The sequence below is a fragment of the Neolamprologus multifasciatus genome, chromosome 3 (assembly GCF_963576455.1).
Source record: "Neolamprologus multifasciatus chromosome 3, fNeoMul1.2, whole genome shotgun sequence".
Lineage (NCBI taxonomy): Eukaryota > Metazoa > Chordata > Actinopteri > Cichliformes > Cichlidae > Neolamprologus > Neolamprologus multifasciatus.
Genome location: NC_140441.1, coordinates 37,563,151 through 37,590,020, shown reverse-complemented (window position 1 = coordinate 37,590,020; position 26,870 = coordinate 37,563,151). Strand labels below are relative to the sequence as shown.

At 39.0% G+C, this 26,870-nt stretch overlaps 3 protein-coding genes and 1 long non-coding RNA gene across 8 annotated transcripts; 1 reads left to right on the top strand and 3 right to left on the bottom strand.

Annotated features, from left to right (window-relative positions):
* Positions 1 to 3,540: 3,540 nt before the first annotated feature.
* Positions 3,541 to 6,523, bottom strand: LOC146523005 (type-2 ice-structuring protein-like). 4 transcript variants are annotated; one of them, XM_085143085.1, is made up of 6 exons: positions 5,017 to 6,517; positions 4,845 to 4,922; positions 4,689 to 4,739; positions 4,335 to 4,444; positions 4,198 to 4,234; positions 3,541 to 3,858 (listed from the first exon to the last, which is right to left on the bottom strand). In XM_085143085.1, exons 2-6 carry the CDS (start codon positions 4,903 to 4,905, stop codon positions 3,821 to 3,823), a joined length of 297 nt encoding a protein of 98 aa, XP_084999211.1. In that variant the 5' UTR covers positions 4,906 to 4,922; positions 5,017 to 6,517; the 3' UTR covers positions 3,541 to 3,820. The 4 variants fall into 4 exon arrangements, 1 of the variants encoding a protein (XP_084999211.1); XR_014871132.1 differs by lacking the exon at positions 3,541 to 3,858 and having other exon boundaries at positions 3,865 to 4,234; positions 5,017 to 5,410; positions 5,571 to 6,523; XR_014871137.1 differs by lacking the exon at positions 3,541 to 3,858 and having other exon boundaries at positions 3,865 to 4,234; positions 5,017 to 5,410; positions 5,682 to 6,523.
* Positions 6,524 to 11,093: 4,570 nt separating this feature from the next.
* Positions 11,094 to 12,295, bottom strand: LOC146523004 (ladderlectin-like). The gene is made up of 4 exons (XM_085143045.1): positions 12,162 to 12,295; positions 11,771 to 11,905; positions 11,486 to 11,597; positions 11,094 to 11,412 (listed from the first exon to the last, which is right to left on the bottom strand). Exons 1-4 carry the CDS (start codon positions 12,180 to 12,182, stop codon positions 11,345 to 11,347), a joined length of 336 nt encoding a protein of 111 aa, XP_084999171.1. The 5' UTR covers positions 12,183 to 12,295; the 3' UTR covers positions 11,094 to 11,344.
* A 638-nt stretch (positions 12,296 to 12,933) lies between these two features.
* On the top strand, positions 12,934 to 14,464 carry LOC146523003 (uncharacterized). Its single transcript, XR_014871169.1, has 2 exons — positions 12,934 to 14,003; positions 14,224 to 14,464. It is a non-coding gene; the product is annotated as an uncharacterized LOC146523003 (long non-coding RNA).
* Positions 14,465 to 24,317: 9,853 nt separating this feature from the next.
* LOC146523002 (type-2 ice-structuring protein-like) lies at positions 24,318 to 26,219 on the bottom strand. 2 transcript variants are annotated; one of them, XM_085143069.1, is made up of 6 exons: positions 25,795 to 26,219; positions 25,623 to 25,700; positions 25,467 to 25,517; positions 25,112 to 25,221; positions 24,975 to 25,011; positions 24,318 to 24,635 (listed from the first exon to the last, which is right to left on the bottom strand). In XM_085143069.1, exons 2-6 carry the CDS (start codon positions 25,681 to 25,683, stop codon positions 24,598 to 24,600), a joined length of 297 nt encoding a protein of 98 aa, XP_084999195.1. In that variant the 5' UTR covers positions 25,684 to 25,700; positions 25,795 to 26,219; the 3' UTR covers positions 24,318 to 24,597. The 2 variants fall into 2 exon arrangements, 1 of the variants encoding a protein (XP_084999195.1); XR_014871130.1 differs by lacking the exon at positions 25,467 to 25,517 and having other exon boundaries at positions 25,795 to 26,215.
* Between the last annotated feature and the right edge of the window lie 651 nt (positions 26,220 to 26,870).

The window sequence follows — 26,870 nt, the reverse complement described above, 5'->3', positions numbered from 1 at the left end:
GTGAAACCTGGCCCCACCTTATCATGCGAATTCCTGAGGTCAGATGGCCCAGGGTGTGAGTGGGCATTAAGGCGTCTGGGAAGGGATCTCAAAACTGGATTATAGATGGCAGAGAGTTGGTGTCGTAAACCACCGCCTCTGTTCAAAGATGGTCGCTCACAGTGGACATAGATGGCTTCTTTCACTCCTCTTTCAAACCATCTGTCCTCTCTGTCCAAAATGTGAACATTGGCATCCTCGAAAGAGTGTCCTTTATCCTTAAGATGCAGATGGACAGCTGAATCTTGTCCTGTGGAGGTCGCTCTTCTGTGTTGTGCCATGCGCTTGTGAAGTGGCTGTTTGGTCTCTCCAATGTAGAGGTCTGGGCATTCCTCGCTGCACTGTACGGCATACACCACATTGTTAAGTTTGTGTTTTGGCGTTTTGTCTTTCGGGTGAACCAGTTTTTGTCTGAGTGTGTTGCTGGGTCTGAAGTACACTGGGATGTCATGCTTGGAGAAAACCCTCCTGAGTTTCTCTGATACACCGGCTACATAGGGGATGACAATGTTGTTGCGCCTGTCCTTCTTATCCTCCCTCGCTGGTGTCTGATCTTCTTTTCTGTGCCTCTTTGCTGACTTTAAAAACGCCCATTTGGGATAGCCGCACGTTTTGAGTGCTTCCTTTACATGTGTGTGTTCCTTCTTTTTCCCTTCAGGCTTAGAGGGAACATGTTCTGCCCGGTGGTGTAGGGTCCTAATTACTCCAAGTTTGTGTTCCAGAGGGTGATGGGAGTCAAACAGGAGGTACTGGTCCGTGTGTGTGGGCTTCCGGTAAACTTCGATGTTGAGGTTGCCATTCTCTTCAATGTGCACAGCGCAGTCCAGGAAAGGCAAACAGTCATCCTTCGTGTCTTCCCTGGTGAACTTGATGTTTTTATCCACAGCGTTGATGTGCGCAGTGAAGGATTCCACTTCTTGTGTCTTGATTTTGACCCAGGTGTCATCTACATATCTGTACCAGTGGCTGGGTACTCTTCCTTTGAAAGAGCCAAGAGCCTTGCTTTCCACTTCCTCCATGTAAAGGTTGGCTACAATAGGTGACACGGGGGAGCCCATGGCACAGCCATGTTTTTGTCTGTAATAGCCTTCGTTGTATTTGAAATATGTAGTGGTGAGGCAGAGGTCTAACAGTGTGCAAATCTGATCGGGTGTGAAGTTGGTCCTGTCCTCCAAGGAGTTGTCTTCTTGTAGTCGTTTTCTGACAGTCTGACAGTCGTGTTTAGGACCACGGTGCATCTTCCCTTATCCGCGGATAAGGGAAGATGCACCGTGGTCCTAAACACTACAGATTACCATACAAAGATCACTACTCTCCTCAGTGACAACAATACCTACGAAGCCTTAAAGCGAGACCCCACAAGCAGCTACAAAAAGAAAGTTATAGCTTGCCTTCAAGACTTGGAAAAGGACAAAATCATTGACCGCCTTACTTATCACCGCCTTTACCCAGGGGATGCCATACCCTGCATTTACGGACTTCCAAAAATCCACAAGGAAGCTGTCCCACTCAGACCCATAGTCAGTAGCATAAACTCAGCCACTTATAACATTGCAAAACACCTTGCTACCATCCTTGCTCCTCTCGTGGGGAACACCCCACACCACATCAAGAACTCCACCGATTTCACTGACAAGGTCCAGAAACTTACCCTGGATCCAGATGAAACCATAGTGTCCTTTGATGTAGTCTCTCTCTTCACTTGCATACCCACCACGGAGGCAGTGGAGACTGTCAGAAAACGACTACAAGAAGACAACTCCTTGGAGGACAGGACCAACTTCACACCCGATCAGATTTGCACACTGTTAGACCTCTGCCTCACCACTACATATTTCAAATACAACGAAGGCTATTACAGACAAAAACATGGCTGTGCCATGGGCTCCCCCGTGTCACCTATTGTAGCCAACCTTTACATGGAGGAAGTGGAAAGCAAGGCTCTTGGCTCTTTCAAAGGAAGAGTACCCAGCCACTGGTACAGATATGTAGACGACACCTGGGTCAAAATCAAGACACAAGAAGTGGAATCCTTCACTGCGCACATCAACGCTGTGGATAAAAACATCAAGTTCACCAGGGAAGACACGAAGGATGACTGTTTGCCTTTCCTGGACTGCGCTGTGCACATTGAAGAGAATGGCAACCTCAACATCGAAGTTTACCGGAAGCCCACACACACGGACCAGTACCTCCTGTTTGACTCCCATCACCCTCTGGAACACAAACTTGGAGTAATTAGGACCCTACACCACCGGGCAGAACATGTTCCCTCTAAGCCTGAAGGGAAAAAGAAGGAACACACACATGTAAAGGAAGCACTCAAAACGTGCGGCTATCCCAAATGGGCGTTTTTAAAGTCAGCAAAGAGGCACAGAAAAGAAGATCAGACACCAGCGAGGGAGGATAAGAAGGACAGGCGCAACAACATTGTCATCCCCTATGTAGCCGGTGTATCAGAGAAACTCAGGAGGGTTTTCTCCAAGCATGACATCCCAGTGTACTTCAGACCCAGCAACACACTCAGACAAAAACTGGTTCACCCGAAAGACAAAACGCCAAAACACAAACTTAACAATGTGGTGTATGCCGTACAGTGCAGCGAGGAATGCCCAGACCTCTACATTGGAGAGACCAAACAGCCACTTCACAAGCGCATGGCACAACACAGAAGAGCGACCTCCACAGGACAAGATTCAGCTGTCCATCTGCATCTTAAGGATAAAGGACACTCTTTCGAGGATGCCAATGTTCACATTTTGGACAGAGAGGACAGATGGTTTGAAAGAGGAGTGAAAGAAGCCATCTATGTCCACTGTGAGCGACCATCTTTGAACAGAGGCGGTGGTTTACGACACCAACTCTCTGCCATCTATAATCCAGTTTTGAGATCCCTTCCCAGACGCCTTAATGCCCACTCACACCCTGGGCCATCTGACCTCAGGAATTCGCATGATAAGGTGGGGCCAGGTTTCACAATGAACCCACCCGAAACTCTGGCTGATTGGGACCCACACCCAGTTCCACACCTTGGCTCAGGCGATTAGAGGATCATCAGGGGGTCCTTTTGTCCCTCTGTGGGGGGACACTCCCACTAGGGTTATATCTGGGACTCTCCACCATTTGACCTTAGAACTGAAGAAGCCTCTCGGATGAGAGGTGAAACGTCTTCAAGTAACTTAAAGAAGTCCAGACGCTTTTCTTTGCAAGCTCCTTTGACTACGATGACCTGGATGACTGAGAACCTTCACAGACGGTTAAACAATTAGTATTGCTCACTCAGAAAAAATAAGTCATCTCTGGTACTTTGTACTCACAATGATTAAGTTGTCCTAACTTAATCATCTTAAGTAAGTGTTGTTAGTTTTTTTTTTTTTCTAGGCAACACGTTTGCATATGTTTGTTTTTGAGCTCAGAGAACTAGTTAGATTTTACAGTGCAGATGTATGTGAAATTTAAAAGTACACTCATGAGTATTAAGCATTTAAATGCACAGACAAGTTTGATTCAATGCTTAAGATTTTAATGATGAAGAAGATGAGAAACAACAATTCATTCTGGGAAACAAAGTTTTGCTAAAAGCATTCTTTCATGTACACATGCAATTTGCTCCTGTTAAAAGAGCTCCTCCAGTTTATGTCACGTGTCGCTTCATTCCTTATGCAGCATTACAGTAAAAGAAAAGAAGTAAATCAAATCAGAACCAGATTCTTATTGTGATATATTAGAGTATATGCTTTGTCGTCAGGTGGGCCACACCTTCATGACAGCCCAGGAATCATCAGATGGGCCTGACACAAATAAATGGGAATTCGTTTCCTGTAAGTACATAAAATCAGCATGAATTGAAATCATAATCACATGGAGAAATGATTACTAATCTAAATATTTTGTTCTGTATAACAGTAGCACCTGATGCATACATGTGTTTACTGCTGCATCAAAACACTATGTAAATATTCAATATGATAAAAAATTGAACTGCTGTCTTTGTTGAAAATAAATTACACTACTTGTTTTACATTTCTGTCACACATTACTGTTTGTCACATTAAATGCATAAAAAATATTTGGGGAATTGTGGGTATTGTTTCCTTTTTTCTTTAACATTTACAGTGCTCATACATTGTACTTTTAGGGATTTCACAGAAGGTTTACCTGATGCCAGGTTTGCATTCATGTTTCGGCAGAATTGCTACAATGGAAATCAACAGAGTTCATAGAAATGACAACGTAAACAGAAAGATTTAAGATTTCACAAAGAATAAATGATAAATTTAGACCACTGCTTTTACCTGCGCCTCATCCAAAGTCATTTGATCGCGATTGTAGAAAAAACATTGATTCCCATCCTGAGCCCAGCCATCTGGACAAGATGGTGCTCTCTTCTCAACACGATGGTCTCCTGAAGGCAATCAAAGATTATTGAGTTACTTTACTGTATAAGAAAAAAAATGTTAAAATATAAATTCATGAAAAATATGTTTAAGTGTTAAAGATTAACTTTTTTTTTTTTAGCTATAAACATACTTGTCCATCATACATGAAAAATAATTTATGAAAACTGACATAGGAAAGCTGATGTACTCTTCTTCTGATCAGAATGATGAAAATATGATTAGTTTTGGTGAAAAAAAAAGTCCACTGACCTTCTGGAAGTAATGCATTTAACGACATGTGCACCATAGGTGCTGGACGTCCTAAACAAATTACATCAGCAAATGTTGATTTTGGTCATTCATTTTCAGTTTAATATATTCATGCATAAGATGTATAGATGATGCACAGCATACTGGAATACTCACTACCAGCAGTGCCCAGAGCCACCATTGCGCAGAGAAGTGTAAACACAGTCAGCAGCTTCATGGTGATGTTTAGTGTCTCTGTACAAATCAGAAAATTTAAAGTGGCTGGTAGTTTATTAAAGAAAAGATAGACAGTAATTTGACAGTTTCCAGCAAGCCTTTGATATAATACCTTATCTTCCTTCTTATCAGTATCAGCTTGTAACTTCAGCCTTCAAGTGTGGAGGTGATGATCAAACCTGACACTAGCACTTATATACTGTTTCTGTACCTTTACTCAAAACCAGGAACAAACACACTAAAAAAACACTGTTATTGATTTTACAACCTTTTCTACCTCCACCCAGATAAAATTTCACTGATGTTTAATTTGGCACATTGACTCAACAAAGAGATACATCACCTGATCTTTGTGTCACAGTTTTTCTTTTTCTTTTTTTGCATGGTGAATGTATTTGTCCTTTACTCATCATTATCCAAACATACTGTTGGCAAAACATGCCAACAGTATGTTTCTTTTTTCTTCCCAGTTCTGACTGAGGACACACCTGAAATTGAGGAGCAACCTGAAGAGCAATTCGGCGAACAGCCAATTGGAAAATGAGACAGAAAATGACAGTTAGGAATGACTTCCATGTAAAATAAAAGTCATTAGATTGTCTATTAGTACACCAATGAACAATGATTTTCATCTAGGAAGGAGAAGTGTATAAAACAGTGACAGACTTCCCCAATTCAGGTTTCTGCATGAATGCTGTTACTCCTCTTGCAAGATAAAATGAAGCTTTACGTCTCTGCTGGGTCTATGTTTGTCATTTGATATTTCTCCTACAGTACCTTGGGAACTCTAGGTGTTCTGAATACTCTGACAGCTCTGGATGCATAGTCAGGGGTTGAACTCAGCTGCTTCCTCTGGTGACTGGAGGATTCCCTTACCCTGGGAGAGTGTGGGTGCAGAGGTTAGCTGGACAGTAGTCATTCTCACCCGAGGAACAGGTACGGATGCAACAATAGACTGCGTCCTGACCACCCTGAATGATTCCTTTCAATTTTTAATTCAGTTTTATTTATATTGCGCTACTTCACATAATAATATATGACTTACTCTGTGTACTGTAATATGAGAATGTTTACAAAGCCACTGTATCAGTTAAAGAATCACCTCTCCATTTGCTACCAACTCCTATTAAACAAACACAGCTCAATGTCATCACAGCTCATTAATAACTTTGCTGTATGACTGATCTATTTTGAAACATCTCTTTATATTTCCAATGTTAGTTTCTGTTGCTTTTTCTCACAAGTAGTCAGTAGGTATGCAGATTTTATTTCTCAGACTAACTGTGTGACAGTTCAGTGTAAACTGTTCTTTCAATATCGTGTTTAAACTTCAAAGAGAGATCAGTCTATAAAAATTGTAAACTTGTCAGTTAAAAGAGGAGATTCAGATTAGAGATCTCTGCTGCCACCTTCTGATGAAAATGCTTTGTGCTCCACAAAAAAAGTAAAGTTGTGGCTGTGTCTCAGTTTTTCCAGATGATAAAGTATTTTTAATTTCTTTAATTGGCAGTTCATTGCCCAACCTGCCCTGTATTTATAAAATAGAGAGTGTCTGTTTACAGAAATGTTACCAGAAAATAGTCAATACAATATAATATAAATACAAATTGACAATATACAATTGTCAACCTGAAAAATATTTTAAAGAATTTCAAAATATTTCTGGTAGGAAAGAAAAGAAAGAAAAGGGAACACATATTTAAAATGTCCAGTACACAAAAATGAGATGCCATCCATGTTCTCTTGTCCAATTCAGGGTTGTGGAAGGCGCAGCACCACTGTCCTTTGCAGCATTCATCAATAATTGACCTCTAACCATGCAAAGATCCAGCCTCTCCTGCATCACCAAGCCACCTGCTTGCATACTGAAAAATTCAAAGCTTTGAAAGAACTGGTGGAGAAGGAATTTTGACTTTTTCCTTCTCTTTTATTATAGTTTGGAAACTAGAGATCAACACCAAAGACTCAAGTTTTTAATGTATTTTTTAAATTTTTTAATCTTTGTTTCCTTTGGGTCTTTTTCTTCTCCACAAATCAAAGATAGCCAATTCTAGCATTCTGCTCTGGTTTGTTTCATTTAAAAACTGCTAAATAAGAATGAAAGCTGAATTTACCTGAAGGGTAACGGCCGAGCATACCTACTCCTCGTGTTGCTTCAAAGTAACATCTGGAGTGGCTCTTTTTTAAATGCACATGCTACTACTTGGGAAAAATGCACCTCTGCAGTGATTGATCAAAACTTTTGACTGGTCACAATAAAACTGGCCTAAAGTTCACATTGGGGTGATCGTGTTCATGCTATACTAACCAGTTTTCCTCAACTGGATGAAAGTGCTTTAAAACAGGAAATTGCATGTTTAGCTTAAGAAATGCATCAGGGGATTATAAGATGGTGACTGGTTGTAGTAATAGAAGCCATGCTGAAACAAAGTAATGATTAAAAATGTCATTATCAATGCTTTTATCTGCCACTTTTATTAAGGAGAGAATGATATTGTGTTTCACAGACAAAAAAATAAAGTCCTCCTAGATTTTACATGGGTGGTGACCGGTCTATAAAAATATAATAGCCCTGGTGTCTCAAATTCCTTTAACTGGTTAATATATAACTGTTTGCAAGATGCTTAACAAACAAGCAAAATAAAGTTACCACAACATCTTCTACTCCACTGTTTGGATTGCAGGCAAACAGCAAGAGTTAAAGAACATGCAGAATTATTCTTTATAATGTCTGACCTTACCAATTTTTAAAGGATTCTCACTTCATCTTATTTTAGAACAAACAGTGTGAAATCATTTAGAGATTTGAGATAACTAGATGCATATACAAGGACCTATTAACCCTGATTCTTTTGTCCCCGTGATAGAACAGAGAAAACCGACTCATAGTGTGTTAAAAGCCAAGAAATGCACCGTATTTGATAGCTTGCTGCGAGACCTCACACCGAGCACATCTACTGCGGGTGTGGTGCCTGTTATCGGACCCGGAGTTAGCAACATCCCCCAAAAACCCGAAGAGGAGAGTCCTGGCCCCTAGCCCTGCCAGTGTAGCAGAAATGATGAGGATGATGATGGCAGCAGCAGTCGTTCTTCTCTGCGTGAGTAGCTTAATGTTGTTCATGTGTAATTTACGCTGAGTAGGCTAACCACGTTATTACATTAATGCATGTAAGGTGAACTAGCAACAGTTACATGCAGCTGTCTTCTTGTTTGATGGCAGATACTCCCTTCACCCTGGCCAAAAAAGCTAAAATGACCAAAGAAAAAGTGGAAAACAGCTAAACATGAGAGGTTTTTGGACAAAGTTTGTGTTTTTTTCATTGTTTAAGCACTGCTTCCAGCAAAGAGTGATGCCATAAATCCCCTATAGCTGCAGAAAAGGCTAACATTGTTATCTTTTTACAAAAAAACAGCTGAACATGAGAGGTTTTTGGACCAATTTTGTGTTCTCCATTCTTTAAGCACTGGTTTGAGCACCGTTTAAGCACCGGCACCGTTTCAAAAGTACCGGTTTGGTACTGGTATCGGATAAAACCTAAACGATACCCATCCCTACTCATGACCTAAAAACAATCCAACATTTCCATCAAGGGGCTTTTATAATATGTATATTAAATATATTTCTGCACATATACAGCAACAATACAGTTTGCCTTTAAACTGTTATGACAAAAATGCCACTGTGTTATTCTCAGTTAGTTTATAATATTTATTTGGTTTTTGTATAATACTGAAATGCTGTTGCCTTAATATTACATTTTGGCCACATATCTGTGGACCATAAAGGTTATGCTCACACTCTGCAATTTATCCAAACAGTAGTATATGTGGCAGATACATTCACCATATTGGGCTGATTTTGTTTTTTGAAAGTAAACAATGATGTCATGATCCTGGGTCGTTGAGCCAGCAACTATGTGAACTGTTGTGCTATCAGTCCCCGAGCTGATGTTTTGGACTCTGCTCCTGTGAGTGTATTATGGACGCTTTGTTTGGACTCCTGGGGGCTCTTGTTTTGTTCTGTTCCTGGCCCTCCGTCCTGAACCACCTGGATCTGGTGGTGTATTTTGAGGCTGTCGGGAGCCAGCCGGGGGTGGTGGTGGTGGTGGTACTGTCATGATCCTGGGTCGTTTACCCAGCGTTTTGTGTTTCATTTTGGATTCATCTTATGTTTTCTGTTAATTCTTATTTTGTATTAGTGCTTAGGGTTTGGTTCTTCTGTGTAGCACTTTAGTGTTCTCCCTCCTTTGCTCTGTTTGTGTCCCTGATTTTGTCTTTGTGAATTTCCTGTTTTACTTTGAAGGTCTGTGTCTGTTATCACTGTGTCAGCTTGTGTCTTCCTGTCATCTTGTGAATTAGGATCAGCTGTGCTCCTCTCCTGTGTGCCATTACCTGATTACCTTGTGTTGTATATATAGTGGGTGTCAGTCAGTGTTCCTTGTCGGTTTGTCTGTGTCACTCTGTGTTATTTTGGTGTTTCTCTGCTCCTCGCCTCGTGTCCTCCCTTTGTGTTATGATTTCAGGTTTGGTTTTTAGTTTTCCCAATTTAGGTTTTGCTTGGCTTGTTCCTCATTTTCTGTTTGTCACTTTGCAACACTGTAAATAAAACCTCACTCGCATCTCCATCGCTGTCTGCAACTTGGGTCCTCATTCACTCCATCACACGACTGGTGCCCCAGCCGTGACAAATAAAGTTGGAATTATTTTCTTAAAAATAAAACATATAATTATTTTTTTGTTGTTTTTAAATATTTTTTTTAAATTACACACCAACACAAATTCTCCTGTGTGCAGAGCTTCTCACCTTTAAGCTCCCCTGGGTTTACTGAAGTACACAACACTCTCCTCCTGAAAACGCCGGACTTGACCCTAGCTCATATTTAAATAGATGGAATCTTCTTGGAATGTAACGATTTGGACAGACGGCATTCTAATGTTTAGTTTCCCCAAACCAGTCCACCAGAAATACACACCCAGCAGGCTAAAGTTTCCAACAGGAATGATAAAATATCTTCTTGTAAGACAACAGAAGATCAGAGAATTGTGCCCCAAGGCCTAAACAGTATTCAAGGTTATTAGGAAGAAACAACGATAGGAAAATAACACATAAGACCAAACAATTTAATGGAACTTGGAGCCTAATTCAATAAACACTGCTTTGTTTCACTGAAATCTGACAGAGCCCAAAATATCTAAAGATACAAAGATATGTTTCTCTGACGTGTGTGGTCTAAAAAGTGAACTCAACCCGTTAGAAATGTTGCTAAAGTCATGAAAGTTCCTTCTCTCTTTTTCTTTTCCAAGATTGCTTGATAAATTTTCTATAGGCTCCTCTTGTTCAGGTTTTTCTTTTATCTGTTTATTTCTTCATTTCCATTCGTGTTCTTTTTGTGCTACTACATTATTTGTGGTATACAGTTTGACATGTCTGAGGCAGGACAGGCAGAAAAAAGAGAGGGGTGTAGGGGTATGTAATAAAAAGATACAACATAAATAGAAATGCACAATGTGTGTGTGTGTGTGTGTGAAAGAGAGAGAGACAGAGGGCCAAGTGTGAGTTTGTATGTGTCTTTCCTAGGGTAGCATTGCATTGGTACCCTACATTGGCAATAGTAGGGAAGCACAACTCTTGTTTATACAAGCACTCTCTTGCAGTAGTAATGACTTGAACAATAGCCATTTTGTTTCTGTTTTCTTTGGCACATGCACTGAAATGTTCTGCAGAGAGAACAGAGTATGATGCAACTACAGCCCAGCCCATACAGCAGTATATTAATGACTAACTTTATATTGCAGTTGTTCTCCTCACTCAATTTTGGTCCGATTACAGCATCCTCCCATGCAGTTACATATGTTCCTAACCCTTCGGGAACCCTCATGTTAACTTTTATCGAGTGGAAAAAAGTTAGCATTCATCCCCCAGCTTCACTGTGTTTATATTATGCTAATCATAGCTGTGTAGCTAGCCACCATGTAGCACATCATTATATACCAGCTAGCCCAACTTCAGTAACCCTACAAACACCACTTAAAAAAATATTTCCAGATTTTCTATTATATTCTATGACTTTGTAGCTCCAGATGTTGCGAATATTAAACCACACAGTGATAGTTGCAGAACTGTACAGATTCTGAAGTACATATTGCAAAGCTTTAATGGATTTAAGACAGATTAATGACACACCTTCATTCAATGCTCTTTCTTTATTGATTTAGAAGATGAGAGATAAGAGTTCAGTCTACATCTAAATGAAACTGTGCTAAAAGCATTCTTTCCACAACAAATGCATTTCTCTTGTATTAAGAGACAACCCAGGTCTTGTTTATGTTACTTGTCGCTTCATTCCTCGCGTAGCATTACAGCAATAAAGGAGATAAAAGATGTATAATGACACACAGATTCTTCAGGTGATATCTTGTGTGAAGTATTTGTGCTTTCATCAGATTTTCTTGGCGCAGACAGATGGAATAACATATTCACAGCCACCGTCATCCCAGCACTTTTTGTCTGTAAGTACCAAGAACCTAGTTAGTGCTAAGTAAACACATGATTATTTTATCATGACCACACAGTGATTTACCTGAGAAATTTACATATGCACAGTTCTGATTGCCCTGAAAGTTATCAGGCTGTCCAGTACACCAGTTTGTGTATTTGAGAGGGGTCCCGTCACTCCAAAACCAAACCTTTTCCTGGGAAACACAAAATAATAAATTATGCTTTCTAAAAAAGGCACATTGATAGTTTTCTTTCGTCTTTTGTCTATAAAGGCATAAAAAACCTTTTTGTTTTTTGCATATGGAATTCTTTTTTATTCTTGTTTTTCTTAATTTCCTGGTGAATAACTTTATGTATTTTAGCATACCTTTATTCCATCCGAAGCTCCAATCCAAGCATTTCCATCCTGCTGAGTAGCATCAGATATCAGCCTCTGAATCAGCTCATACTCCTCAAGGCTGTGCACAGATGCAAGGTTTGCATTCATGGACTGACAGTTTATCTACAGCGAAGAGACAGCAGAATTGCCAAAAAAAAAATTTTTTTTCTTTACATTGGTAAAGCGGAAAAAAAGTGCAAGAGAGAGGGTGAGAGAAAGAAAAAAAACCCACGGCTCGCGACAAGGAGCCGGTTCGCGTCGTTCATGTCAGAGATCCGGCTCTAAGAGCCGTTTCGTTCGTGACCGACACATCACTACTGGCTAGTGACCAAAAGAGTGAGACTGCAAGCAACTGGTTGGTGATAATCACTGATATTACCTCAGCCTGAGCCCAGCTCATGGGCTTAGCAACAAAGATGAAGCACTGGTCGTAGTACTCAGTCCAACCACAGGGACAAGATGGGGACTTCTTGACAAGATGCCATTCTCCTATTGACAAACAACATGATTTTGAATTGAGTCATTGCATGTGATTAACTGGTTTCATTGACACAAGTACTGCTTACTGCACTTGCAGCAACAAAAACATAATATTCCAGAAACAGGCTGTGCTGATCTGATCAGCTGTTCATAACACTTCCTACATCCATCAGCAAACTTTCGCATGTCCGCCATTACCTGCCCGAAACCGGAAGTGACGTCATTTTTGCGGAAATGTAGTTTTTTACCATCAAGGCCTCATGAGCCTACACTGGTGTTTTTTAAAAGTTATGTTTGACTTTATGACTTTCTGTGTCGTTTCTGGGATGCTTAGGACTCATATTGCACTGCTGGAAATAGTTTATTTTGATGCATATGCTGCTTTTTTGCAAATTTGCATTATAATATTTATTTTCGTTTTTCTTGCAGTATATAAAAATTGGTGTATTTCAAAAATAAAACTGTGAAGACACTCAAAATAAATTTCCTGTGGTGGGAAACTATTTTGTGCAACTTTTTTGTATTTACAGTTTTGAGGGATAAGCCTCTTAAATTTCTCTAACTAGAAATATGTTAAAAAAACAAAAACAATTTAAATTTTTTTGTAGTTTATTGCACATTTTTGCAATTTATGTTATTACTATGCACTTAATGCATACATATTGTTAAAATTTAGGCTGTAATGAGTGTATTGATGTATAGCAACTTGAAATGCTCCCAAAAATGGTACTACAGCATGTAAAAATATAATATAAGCTCTGGCGGACTTGGTTCTATGGTAGGTCTTAAAGGGTTAAATGGGTAATATTACATTCACAGTACTTTCATTTTAATTTTCACTTAATGTCATTCACAATATATTTTAAAGATGTCTACAATATTTGCAATATAAAAGATATAAAATGATTCTATGGACAGTACAATACCTTACAGTGTACAAGTATGACTAGGTCATTGAATCAGTGTCTGTTGTGAGTCTCAAGTAAGTTGCCTGCAATGATATTTAAGGTCCAGCAGGTGTCAGTATGGAGCAAAACAGCAACACTGTGTCGACACAGTGTCGATACAGTTTGGGGAATGTGCTGAAACGCTTCATGAGGCCTCATCTACCCATCACTACTGTGTGGAGGCAGGAGTAGGACCCAAACGCAAAACTCACCACGCAGGAATTAAACTCAAAAAGCTGCTTTATTGCAGAATGGCACAAAAAATATATAAAAACTAAACTGGGACATGGATAACCTGACACACAGGGAAACACAGCCATGAGGGAGATCACAACACTGACACACAGACACACAGGGCTTCAATACACTGGGAAATAATGAGGGGAATGAGACACAGAAGGGGAGCACAGCTGGGAGAAACCAGACATAACGAGACCAAAGGGAAGCGAAACTCAATACATTCACAAAGGACACAGACCTTCAAAGTAAAACAGGAAATGTAACATAGACGCAGACTTGACTAGGGGAGACAGAGCAACTAAGAAACACAGAGAACAATAACAAGGAGACACAGAGGGCAGCTACTAAATACTCAGAAAACTAAAGAGAATACAAGAAAGCCGAACTAAGACACTAGACCAGGGGTCTGCAACCTTTAACACCCAAAGAGCCACTTGGACCCGGTTTCCACGCAAAAGAAAACACTGGGAGCCGCAAATACTTTTTGAAATCTAAAATGAAGATAACACTGTATATATTGTTTTTTACTTTTATGCTTTGTGTGAACAACTAAAGTAAGTAAAGTTTATTTATTAAGCGCTTTTCACAGACAGGCAGTCACAAAGCGCTGTACACAAATATTAAAATAAACAACACAATCAATAGACATTATACACAATGTAAAAGATCAAATGTAAATAATGTAAAGAATATAAAATACGTAGATCAACAAAAGGCTTGTTTGAACAGAAAAGTTTTTAACTGCTTTTCAAAAGAATCCACAGAGCAAATAAGGTGTGTTGCTTATGAAATCCATGAAGTGCTACAGAGAAAATTACATTTTATTTATGTAATTAACACATTTTGAACTCTTAAAGAAATATAACAAAAGGAAAGACACCCAGCTAAACTAAAATGATCCAGCAAACAAAAACTGTTGTGAGCCACCCTTATATCGCCTTTGGGCTTTTGGAGCCTTGACCAGACTTTTAAAAAATAATTGGAAAAAAGCACTATGCTGCTAAAAAAGGAAAAATAGATATTTGCAAAATTCTGCCTAAATATGTATTTTACCTGGTTAATGTGTGTGGCGGGGCGTGGTCTGCAGCGCCGCTGCAGGGGAGGCGGACGCACCTGAGCGGCACCCCCAATCACGCCTCGCCACCTTAAAGTCTGTGCTCTCTCTGCTGTTGTGTTGTCGGGCTGTGAACTGAAAAGCTACAGCCGGCTGTATGCGTACAGCAACCGTGTGTGAAAAGTGGTCAGTAAAGAGATGCTGAAAAGCGTGTTCATGCAAACATCGTCGGGTCTGTCGTGATATGTTTACAATAAGACTTATGGTCACGAACCTCTGCGCACAGCGTCTGCAAAACGTGGCTTTCATCTTTACGCAGGACTGTAAGCTGTCATCTGTGAGGCGTGAGCGGTGTTTGTTTTAACATAGTTCATGTGGAGCTGCTGACATAATGTGGATCCGAAGATCCATAACTGGCCTACCTGGGGTCGAAAGTCTCGATAAATGCACGGCGTTCCGGCGGGTATACCGGCTTCCGCGAGTGTGACGCTTATTTTGAGTGATGAAAAAATAATATAATATAATTTTATTTTAATATTTCAAAATCACAATAATCTTCCAATTTAGAACTACAAGTTAAAAAAAAGAACTAAACACAAATAAAATACACTTCAGCTAAATACTTCTAATTTATTTTCCCAAACCACCCGGAGCCGCAGTATAAGGACAAAAGAGCCGCAGGTTGCCGACCCCTGCACTAGACTAAAGAATAAACTGGGGCAACAAAGAGAACTAAGATCATAATACAAAAACTCAGACACAAAAAAACTCAAAACACTGGGTCACCGACCCAGGACCGTGACAGTGAGAGACAGTCTGGATTAACAGTAATGAAAAAGTGACCATGATTGAAACCAGAACAAAAGTATTTTAGGAAACCAGTATCTCTAAAGATTTGAAGAGAAAAGGAAGTTAATGATATTCTGATCAGTGATTTATGTGCTTTTCATACTGACCACAGAGATGCAGGAGTTAAACACAACTACAGTACAGACTAATGATTCATTATAAGTTTCAGTTCAGTTTTATTTATGTCACATCACTTCACAAGATGCTTGACGTGCATGAGACACATGTTTACTCTGTTCTGTAATATGAGAATGTTCTTCCAACTCCCATTAAAGAAACATGTTTTTGGCACCATCAGTCTCACATGATACTGAATAAGGATGTTTCTTGGAAAAGCGTTGGGTGCTCAGTCAACACACTGAATAAATACCAGAGAAATTAAACAATGGTTTGAAGCTTGTTATTATAGTTATTCACTTCATCAGTATTTTCAAGTCATTCTTTGATAATGATGGATCTTTGATTGAGTAATATGATTGAACATGGAAACTGCAGCTACAGGTGAAATAATGTCTGACATTATTGTGCTGCAAGCTGTAAATTCTGTAACCTCAAAAAAGTGTTTCTGTTGTAAAGATCTTTGGGACGGCATGAGGCTGAGGGTTGAAGTGTACACTGTCAGGTTTCGAAGGTTGTTCACAGAGTAAACTGTGATGAATTTTAAAATCTACATCCTTCCTTCCCTTTAGACATTAAAACTATTGTGGGAGAATTGCAGTTAGTATATTTACTGTAATATGAGAATGTTTTCAGATCCACTGTATCAGCTAAAGTATCACATGTGTTACCAACTCTTGTTAAAGAAACAAACTGTGTTTGCATCATCAGCCACACATGGAACTGAATCAGGATGTTGCTCTAAGGTTATGTGCTCAACCAACAGCCTGAATAAATAAAACTAAAAAACTGATATTAAAGAATAGTTTAAAGTCTGAAGTGTTGTCTTCGTCATTTATTTTATGTGACAGTGATGCCTAGATCCCTGATTTCTGTGTTTATGAAGACAAAGATCAGTTTTAATACTTCTTTTGTAATTGTCTGCAGTGTTAAATAATAATTATGATCCCATAAGCAATGGATGCCATTAGCAGGTCACACTGAGTGTAGCTGACATCACTTTGTGATTTCTTTCTGTGTCTCAAATCAGGTCTAAACTTTCTGAAATGTTTGTTGTTCCCTATGGAAATATCTGTTTTTGGTATTATTGCTGTGACCAAACAGCAGCTACATGTGAAACAGTGACAAACTGTGTACAGGAAGTTCTTTCTTATTTTGTGGGACTGATGTTTTTTTTTTTTTTTTTTGTTGGATTCAATATTTCAGAAGCGACTTAAGACATCTTAAAACTACAAAACTACAAACACTGTGTCTTTTATTTATTTTTTCCTGAAACAATGTCTCCCATTTTTGAACACAACTGTTACTGTCCAATGTGATTTAATTGAATCAGTAACTATTTTGAGAAAACTTTCAACTTTTTAAATAGATTTTAATTTAAAGATCTTATTTAATTATTTTGCAAAAAACTAAACACTAATTTATTTGTGATACATAGTGGTAACCACAAGGAGGCAGGAGTTAGACACAATTACAGCACATACCTCCGTTGTTAAACACCACAACTCCAAAGTGCTCAGTCTTGTGGCTCATTATGTAATGTAACTGATATTTGCACAAGCCAGTGAGGCAGAGTTGAAAGGGAAGGTTTACAAGATGGTAGTGAGTCCTGCTGCGATGTATGGTTAGAATAGGGTGGCACTGACAAAAAGACAGGAGGCTGAGCTGGAAATAGCAGAGTTAAAGATGCCAAGATATTCAATCAAAGTGACAAAAGGCACAGGATTAGCAATTTGTCTTGTAGTATTTTAAAAGATTTGTTATAGTGTTTTCCACTTCACGTGAAGCATAGAACTGGTGTTTTACCTGTTAGTTTCCTCTTCATTGATGGTAACATTTCTAATAACTTTTAACTTCCATAGTTCATCATAGTAAGCCCATGTAAAATGTCAATGTCTGGGTACATAGGCAATCGTTTGTGGCATTACCCTATTTAAGGTGAAATAGTTATGTTCAGCTTTTACAAGACGGTCAGGGTGTGTGTGCGTGAATTATTAAGTTGCTGGACACTTTTCTTTTTTGGTTCAGGACTCTGGAATTTTAACGTCTCTGCTGGGGTGCTCAAAGCACCCAAAAGAAACTGGCAACACGTTTTTGTTTGTTTGTTATTTATTTTTCTTTGTTTGTTTTTTTTTTTAACAGAAATTCACCCTACTGCCCATGACATTCTGAAATGTACTGAAAGCACTGTTGAACAAAATAAATAAGCTTTTAGATAACATTGAATTGTGCTTTGTTTTATTCTATATCTATTTATTGAGTGTTCTTTCAAGTATAATAACAGCATACATTTTCCTTTGTTTATATAGGTACATTTTCAACTCACTGGAGTAAGAATTGTATGATTACTCAACAAGAATATCCTTGTTTGGTGAAGGCAGAAAAACATGGCATTGAAACCAGAATTTCTACATTAGACTTCCAGGATTATCCTAATTAGGTGAACAAGAAAAACCAAGTTGGCAGAACTTGTAAATCTTAGTTAAGTCAAAAACAGTTGCAAAAGTTGAGAAAACTCAAAAATCTCTTGCATCATGTTGCCTTGAAATTTTACGTTTTCTCAACTTTTTCTTTTTTACAGTGTATGCAGATGTGAATTAAAATGAAATGTTTTTAAACAAATAAGCAAATATTTTATACTTTAAGACAATTTCCCAGGACATAAATATCTTCAACAGAGGGTTAAAGTAGGAGCTTCTCTGGGAGTCAGTCACTCAAGATACTCTTCACAGCAACAGTCTTTGACAGGACATACATCTCCCACTTTATGTCATGTGCCAGGTAATGTCTGTAAAGTTAGTTCATCGTTCGTCCATGTTCTGTGTCAGACTGAAGGTTTTGATCTATTTTGCTACCCTGTAACCTATTACACATACACACATCTACTACTGTATGCCTCACATACATCCCAGTGTCTCTTTCTGTGTAAATGGTCTAGGTTCTGGTACTCACTGTTTGACTAACATAAACTATTATACTAATAATGTGAATCAATGTGGTTGTTAGTTTCAAGAGCAGCTGGGTGTTCTCGAACCATAACAAATGACAGCCAGTTTACCCTGTTGTCTCTGGTTCAGTGCAGCTTCAGTTCTTTTTGGGAGGCATCACAGTGCAAAACTAATGATTTTTCAAAATCAGGATAGCCCCAGAGTGGTGGACTTAGCAGATTGTCAATAAGATGGTAGAGCACTGCCTGATGTTGGTCTGTCAATGTGATTGGCTGGCTTGAGGGAATTTGGTCTAATTTCTTCTGTCTCTTCTTGTGCATGCTTCCATTCGGTCCTTTGTCTTTGTCTTTTGGGCAGACAACAGACTGTAAAGTGGCCTGGGAGTGCATGAGAAGTTTGGTATATATGGACGGTAGTAGAAAAAGGAAAACCAGCATTTTTCTCAAATCTCCCACCGTCTCAGACTTGCAAGTTTTCAGTGCCTAAACAGGTGCTAACTCAGTGTGATCCATGCAGTAGCCTTTAGACACAATTCTTCCCAAAAATGTCACCTTGTCTTTGTATTGGAATTTCTTTTACTGATGTATTGGTCACTTGGTTTTAATATGTATGTCCATCCATCCATTCACTTCCGCTTATCCTTTTCAGGGTCGCGGGGGGTGCTGGAGCCTATCCCAGCTGTCATAGGGCGAGAGGCGGGGTACACCCTGGACAGGTCGCCAGTCTGTCGCAGGGCCAACACACAGGGACAGACAACCATTCACACTCACATTCACTCACACACTCACACCTTGTGGCAATTTGGATTATCCAATTAACCTATCCCCACAAGGTGGGGATAGGTTAATATGTATGTTTCACACTTTATTGGACACAGTTAGATGGTGGGGCCTGGTGATTGTGTCTTGGGAAGTGGAGGAACATTGAGATTTAACTTTATTGCAGGCAGGCTGACTCCAGAGTGGGGCAGGATTCCACAGGTAGTGAAGTCTTTTGTTCACCATGTCTTTGAGAATGGGGGAAGTGGCAGAGTGGCAAAGAGCTGGGTTGACCCTGTAAAGAGGTGATTAGGGTAAACTCTTTCCTTGGAGGAAATCATAGGTGTAAACAACAGCTGTGTAATACCTTTTGTTCTCTGTATTTAAACCCAGGGCTGTGCAGGGAAGGGCAGAGAAAGACTGCTGTCAGTGCTGTGATGGCCTCTCTTTCACTCAAGCTTGGTTTTTATTAAAATATGTTAGCTACTCCTCATTGTATCTCTGCAGGCTTTGTTAATTAAATGTCCATAACTTCTTTAAACACCTCACACTTGTTTGGAGTCAGCTCCACACCATGTGCTTGATAGTTGTACATAATATCACACAGATGGTACTCAAATTATTTGCTGTGGACATAATTGTTATCCACATATGGCTGAGATATTTCATCGGCACTCCTCCATACTGCACTGGAGGCGAGTAAAAGTCAAAGGTGTAATAAAGGATGTGAGTGATCTGCTACTCTCCTCCAGAAAACCCTAATGATACGTCCAACACTGAGAAGCAGTGCACTCCCATGCAGTCGCACACAGACTGTGGTTGATGAGTATGGGGACCATGATTTCTGAATTCATCCTCTTCTTCAGCAGGTCCTCCAAATACTTCTTTAGCTCCTTGTGGAGTGGCTTGGGTAATGAAGTGTATGTGCACTTTACTAGGGTTGTGTCACTCCACGTAAACTTTCCTCCGCCTCAACTTTCTGTGATTTTAGTGTAGCTTTATTGTTTGACTGAGTTTGTTTCTTTGTATTGTTGCGTCCCCACGTAGAGGGTCTAGGGGTGTGTGTGGGGACTGGTAACAAATGGGTCAGGAACTGAATGAAAGGAAACCATACAGACTGTTCAGTATATATTACAGCTTTATTACAAATAATCTTTACTGAAAGAGCCGGCAACACCACCAATGTTTTTTCCAATAACACTAGAAAAAGAAAAATGTCGCAACAACCAAACAAAAAACTCCACACTACGAAGAGGCACTTCTGGGGCCAACAAGCCCAGCAAGCTTCACTGCTGCTGCTGTCGAGGCCCACAAGCCCATACCACTCATATGAAGGCTACAAGCTAGTGATGGCCCGCTTGAAGCTGAAGCTCCGGTGCGTGTGTCAAAAAAATCAACACACTGCTTCAGAAGCACTGTGTCGAAGCTTGATTCGTTTGGCCAGAGTCACGTGATCAGTGACGTCCGAAGCTTAATTTAGAACGTGACTGCTTCAGTATCTGATTCAATGGTTTATAAGGAAATGAATCATTCGCGGGATTTGTGGTGTTTTGATGGTGACAGATAGCAAACCACTGATCATTCCACTGAGAGATTTGGAGCCGGCGAGGAATAGAGGAGGTTCTGTTGTGTGGGAGAATTTTGAGTTGATTTTTGTCAACCTGGTGGGTTTTCCAGCTTTGTGTTCTGGCTGTTTGCTTTTGTTTTGTGCGTGTTTATTTTATCTTATAATGGGAAAAAACTTAAAATGTCAAAAAATCTGCTTTTATAATATAAATATCATTAAATAACTTTAGAAAAACTTCCACTTGACTCTTTACATGTAATGTTATAAAAATATATATTTTATTGTTTAATTAATCTGAAAATGTTAGTCTGCCAAATGTGCAGAAATTTAATCTATTTATTCTCTTTAGCTGATAGTTTGTGGGGCCCAGTTAGACTGTATAACTGCATCTCTACCAGTTTCTCTGCACTCCAGCGTCTTCTGTGCCATGTGAAGGGATTTCCCTTAAGGCAGAAGAAATTATCTCCACGAAAAGGAACAGGTTCGGCCATCGCACAGTGGAACAAATTTTCTTCTTAAATACAAATGAAAAAGGACTTTAAATGCATCATGTTTTTAATTTGCAAGTTCATAAGCATTTTCCCTTTCCAGATCACAATCAATTCTACCCCCAGGTCCAAAATATGTATAGGAAAATTTCCCTAATATAATATTATTTATAAATACACCCGTCTAGCACTTGCATAAGTGCATGGAGGCAGGACCTCATAGCATACTCCATAATGTGTTGTACATTATCATATGTATATTCAATGTAATGTGGTATTTTTCAATTATTGTATTTACCAACATCAAGAAGTCACAAGCAAAGAAAGACCACACCATGGCGCATGTTTGAACAAGGAAAGTTTACTGGTCAAGATTATTTATTAAACAAATAAACCACATTTTTTTAACCCCCCAAAAATACACCTTCAAAGCAACACAACGGCGGCCCAATATCAGACAGAACTGCACTCTGTAGAGTGAGCAATCATAATGAAGCAGTTGGTTTTATTTTGTGGATTCAAGCTGCTCTTCATATTTTTGGCCACCAGATGTCACCAGAGAGGATTGTGTTGAAAAGCTTTGAGTAATGAACCATTTTTCAATACAAGCTTCAGTGCTTCGGAAAGCTTCATTTGGCCATCACTACTAAACAGCAAACCTGAACACAAAGGAAGGTGGGCGATGGCACATGAAGGCTGACAGCAGGGAGAACACACGGTTGATACACAGACAGACCAGCAACACCACAAAAGTAGACACAACTTAAATACACACAGAAGAACACAGGGAGATTACACACAGGTGGGGAACACAGCTGGACCTGATAAGCCTGACGAGACGGGGGGAAGCAAAACTGAATACAATGAAATAAGACATGGACCTTCAAAGTAAAATAGGAAACAAGAAAGAATTCACAAAGACACAGACTTGACACTGAAATAAACCTACACTAAACACGAGGGCACAAGACACAAAACCTAAAAACAAAACCCTAAACCACAACAAACTGAAACATAGAATTATAATATTCAGAACAGGATAACTAAAGAATCAGAACATAAACCATAATACAGATGGTAAATGGACTGGTTCTTATATAGCGCTTTTCTACTCATCTGAGCACTCAAAGCGCTTTACACAACTTGTGCATTCACCCATTCAGACCCATTCGCACAAGCACATCTTTCTAAGTGCTTTTTTTTATAGCTAACATTCACACACATTCATACTCCGATGGATGCATCGGAGAGCAATTTGGGGTTAGTATCTTGCCCAAGGATATTTGGCATGCAGACTAGGGGAAGCCAGGAATCGAACCACCAACCTTCCGATCAGTAGATGACCTGCTCTACCACCTGAGCTACAGCCACCCACAGATAAATACAAAAATACAAGAAACTGAAAATGCTGGGTCAAAATGACCTAGAACCATGACAGTTACATTAACAAATGTTATGTCAGTGGAACTAATTCCTTTAGTATTGCTCAGTCAGAAAAATCAAGTTATCTTAATATCATGTACTCATAATGAACAACTTGCCCTAACTTAGTCTGAACCAAATCTGATGAGACAAGACAGCGAGGGCTTAAAACTCAATACACTCACACATGACTGTTAAAGTAAAACAGGAAATTCAAGACAGACATGGAAATGCAGACATGACACTGAGACATGACTGACTGGAAAAAACACACAGAACACGGGAACGAGAAGGTAAGAAGAACCAAGAACTCTCCAGAGCCGCCAGCGGAAGCAGCAATGGTGAAGCTGCAGGCGATGGCTGGACCGGCTCTCCACAGCCTCCAACAACATTCCCAGGACTATGATATTTGTCACAGTGTGGCTTGCGAGTTGTTCACATCCAAGTATCAGAGTGGATATTTCTTGTGAGGGGGGATGTGGGCAAGAATTCTCAGCAAGGACATTGACAGCTAAAGCAAAATAAGGGAGCCTTCTATCTAAATCATTACTCTTGGTGCACTGTGTACTCTGCAATCTGTATGCTCTCTAAAAAAAATGTCCTCTGGGAAAAGTTTTACTGTCAGTGAGGTTTTGGCACAACTCTTTGACAGTCAAAGTGACACAGAGGAGAATGTGTCAGAGACAGAGGATTGTGTTGAGAAGGACCCTGATTTTGATTCATTCTCATGTGATAAGAATAACAGTGGTGGCCCTGCTGTTGCCTCTCAAGCACCAGCAGACACAGTTCCTTTCAGAATGGAAAGATCACATGGTCCCTTGCCCAACTCCAACAACAGGGTAGACTTAGTGCTGCTAATATTGTCAAAATGGTTCCTGGCCCCACCAGATACACAGTCAAGCCGATATTTATGTACTAAAACCAACTATGGTAAGTTGACAGCTTATCATTTTTTTAATTTTTCCACTCATGAACTTTTTTATTTTTTAGCATTCTGCAGTGTGGAGGGACCCTGAGCTAGTGCATGAGGTTGAGAAATACTTTAAAGTTTTTTTAAAGTTTTAAATTGTGTAACAAAAGATATGCAAATGCCAATTTAATAATTGTTTAGGTATTATTAAATAGCACAAGTTACAATAGTAGGAATATACTTGTTTGTTATTCAGCAGAACAATGTCCAGGATGTTTACTGATATACTTTTTTGCATTTGAAAATCACAGTTGGACTGAGTTTAACTGCATTACAAGAAGTGCTGTTATTTTTTTTTTTTTTGAGCTATACTTATAGTGTTTATAGTGTTTAAGTGTTCTACTACAAATCTCAAGTTCAAGGATGATAAAACATAAGCAAAATTTAAACTAGTAAGCTACCACGAAATATATATTTTTAATTTAGTTAAATTTTAAATCTTTTTCAGTGGTTAAACAATTAGTATTGCTCACTCAGAAAAAAATAAGTCATCTCTGGTACTTTGTACTCACAATGATTAAGTTGTCCTAACTTAATCATCTTAAGTAAGTGTTGTTAGTTTTTTTTTCTAGGCAACACGTTTGCATATGTTTTTTTTTTTTGAGCTCAGAGAACTAGTTAGATTTTACAGTGCAGATGTATGTGAAGGTTAAAAGTACACTCATGAGTATTAAGCATTTAAATGCACAGACCAGTTTGATTCAATGCTTAAGATTTTAATGATGAAGAAGATGAGAAACAACAATTCATTCTGGGAAACAAAGTTTTGCTAAAAGCATTCTTTCATGTACACATGCAATTTGCTCCTGTTAAAAGAGCTCCTCCAGTTTATGTCACGTGTCGCTTCATTCCTTATGCAGCATTACAGTAAAAGAAAAGAAGTAAATCAAATCAGAACCAGATTCTTATTGTGATATATTAGAGTATTTGCTTTGTCGTCAGGTGGGCCACACCTTCATGACAGCCCAGGAATCATCAGATGGGCCTGACACAAATAAATGGGAATTGGTTTCCTGTAAGTACATAAAATCAGCATGAATTGAAATCATAATCACATGGAGAAATGATTACTAATCTAAATATTTTGTTCTGTATAACAGTAGCACCTGATGCATACATGTGTTTACTGCTGCATCAAAACACTATGTAAATATTCAATATGATAAAAAATTGAACTGCTGTCTTTGTTGAAAATAAATTACACTACTTGTTTTACATTTCTGTCACACATTACTGTTTGTCTCATTAAATGCATAAAAAATATTTGGGGAATTGTGGGTATTGTTTCCTTTTTTCTTTAACATTTACAGTGCTCATACATTGTACTTTTAGGGATTTCACAGAAGGTTTACCTGATGCCAGGTTTGCATTCATGTTTCGGCAGAATTGCTACAATGGAAATCAACAGAGTTCATAGAAATGACAACGTAAACAGAAAGATTTAAGATTTCACAAAGAATAAATGATAAATTTAGACCACTGCTTTTACCTGCGCCTCATCCAAAGTCATTTGATCGCGATTGTAGAAAAAACATTGATTCCCATCCTGAGCCCAGCCATCTGGACAAGATGGTGCTCTCTTCTCAACACGATGGTCTCCTGAAGGCAATCAAAGATTATTGAGTTACTTTACTGTATAAGAAAAAAAATGTTAAAATATAAATTCATGAAAAATATGTTTAAGTGTTAAAGATTAACTTTTTTTTTTTTTAGCTATAAACATACTTGTCCATCATACATGAAAAATAATTTATGAAAACTGACATAGGAAAGCTGATGTACTCTTCTTCTGTACAGAATGATAAAAATATGATTAGTTTTGGTGAAAAAAAAAGTCCACTGACCTTCTGGAAGTAATGCATTTAACGACATGTGCACCATAGGTGCTGGACGTCCTAAACAAATTACATCAGCAAATGTTGATTTTGGTCATTCATTTTCAGTTTAATATATTCATGCATAAGATGTATAGATGATGCACAGCATACTGGAATACTCACTACCAGCAGTGCCCAGAGCCACCATTGCGCAGAGAAGTGTAAACACAGTCAGCAGCTTCATGGTGATGTTTAGTGTCTCTGTACAAATCAGAAAATTTAAAGTGGCTGGTAGTTTATTAAAGAAAAGATAGACAGTAATTTGACAGTTTCCAGCAAGCCTTTGATATAATACCTTATCTTCCTTCTTATCAGTATCAGCTTGTAACTTCAGCCTTCAAGTGTGGAGGTGATGATCAAACCTGACACTAGCACTTATATACTGTTTCTGTACCTTTACTCAAAACCAGGAACAAACACACTAAAAAAACACTGTTATTGATTTTACAACCTTTTCTACCTCCACCCAGATAAAATTTCACTGATGTTTAATTTGGCACATTGACTCAACAAAGAGATACATCACCTGATCTTTGTGTCACAGTTTTTCTTTTTCTTTTTTTGCATGGCGAATGTATTTGTCCTTTACTCATCATTATCCAAACATACTGTTGGCAAAACATGCCAACAGTATGTTTCTTTTTTCTTCCCAGTTCTGACTGAGGACACACCTGAAATTGAGGAGCAACCTGAAGAGCAATTCGGCGAACAGCCAATTGGAAAATGAGACAGAAAATGACAGTTAGGAATGACTTCCATGTAAAATAAAAGTCATTAGATTGTCTATTAGTACACCAATGAACAATGATTTTCATCTAGGAAGGAGAAGTGTATAAAACAGTGACAGACTTCCCCAATTCAGGTTTCTGCATGAATGCTGTTACTCCTCTTGCAAGATAAAATGAAGCTTTACGTCTCTGCTGGGTCTATGTTTGTCATTTGATATTTCTCCTACAGTACCTTGGGAACTCTAGGTGTTCTGAATACTCTGACAGCTCTGGATGCATAGTCAGGGGTTGAACTCAGCTGCTTCCTCTGGAGACTGGAGGATTCCCTTACCCTGGGACAGTGTGGGTGCAGAGGTTAGCTGGACAGTAGTCATTCTCACCCGAGGAACAGGTACGGATGCAACAATAGACTGCGTCCTGACCACCCTGAATGATTCCTTTCAATTTTTAATTCAGTTTTATTTATATTGCGCCACTTCACATAATAATATATGACTCACTCTGTGTACTGTAATATGAGAATGTTTACAAAGCCACTGTATCAGTTAAAGAATCACCTCTCCATTTGCTACCAACTCCTATTAAACAAACACAGCTCAATGTCATCACAGCTCATTAATAACTTTGCTGTATGACTGATCTA

Excerpts from the sequence above, each read along its gene's own strand:
- LOC146523002 (XM_085143069.1), bottom strand. The coding sequence starts at position 25,683 with ATGAAGCTGCTGACTGTGTTTACACTTCTCTGCGCAATGGTGGCTCTG. Across the intron at positions 25,518-25,622 it reads GGCTCTGGGCACTGCTGGTA|GACGTCCAGCACCTATGGTG; the intron begins GTGAGTATTCCA and ends TAATTTGTTTAG. Across the intron at positions 24,636-24,974 it reads GAATGCAAACCTGGCATCAG|GAAACCAATTCCCATTTATT; the intron begins GTAAACCTTCTG and ends ATGTACTTACAG.
- LOC146523004 (XM_085143045.1), bottom strand. The coding sequence starts at position 12,182 with ATGAGCTGGGCTCAGGCTGAG. Across the intron at positions 11,598-11,770 it reads GAGCTTCGGATGGAATAAAG|GAAAAGGTTTGGTTTTGGAG; the intron begins GTATGCTAAAAT and ends TGTGTTTCCCAG. Across the intron at positions 11,413-11,485 it reads TGCATATGTAAATTTCTCAG|ACAAAAAGTGCTGGGATGAC; the intron begins GTAAATCACTGT and ends TGGTACTTACAG.
- LOC146523005 (XM_085143085.1), bottom strand. The coding sequence starts at position 4,905 with ATGAAGCTGCTGACTGTGTTTACACTTCTCTGCGCAATGGTGGCTCTG. Across the intron at positions 4,740-4,844 it reads GGCTCTGGGCACTGCTGGTA|GACGTCCAGCACCTATGGTG; the intron begins GTGAGTATTCCA and ends TAATTTGTTTAG. Across the intron at positions 3,859-4,197 it reads GAATGCAAACCTGGCATCAG|GAAACGAATTCCCATTTATT; the intron begins GTAAACCTTCTG and ends ATGTACTTACAG.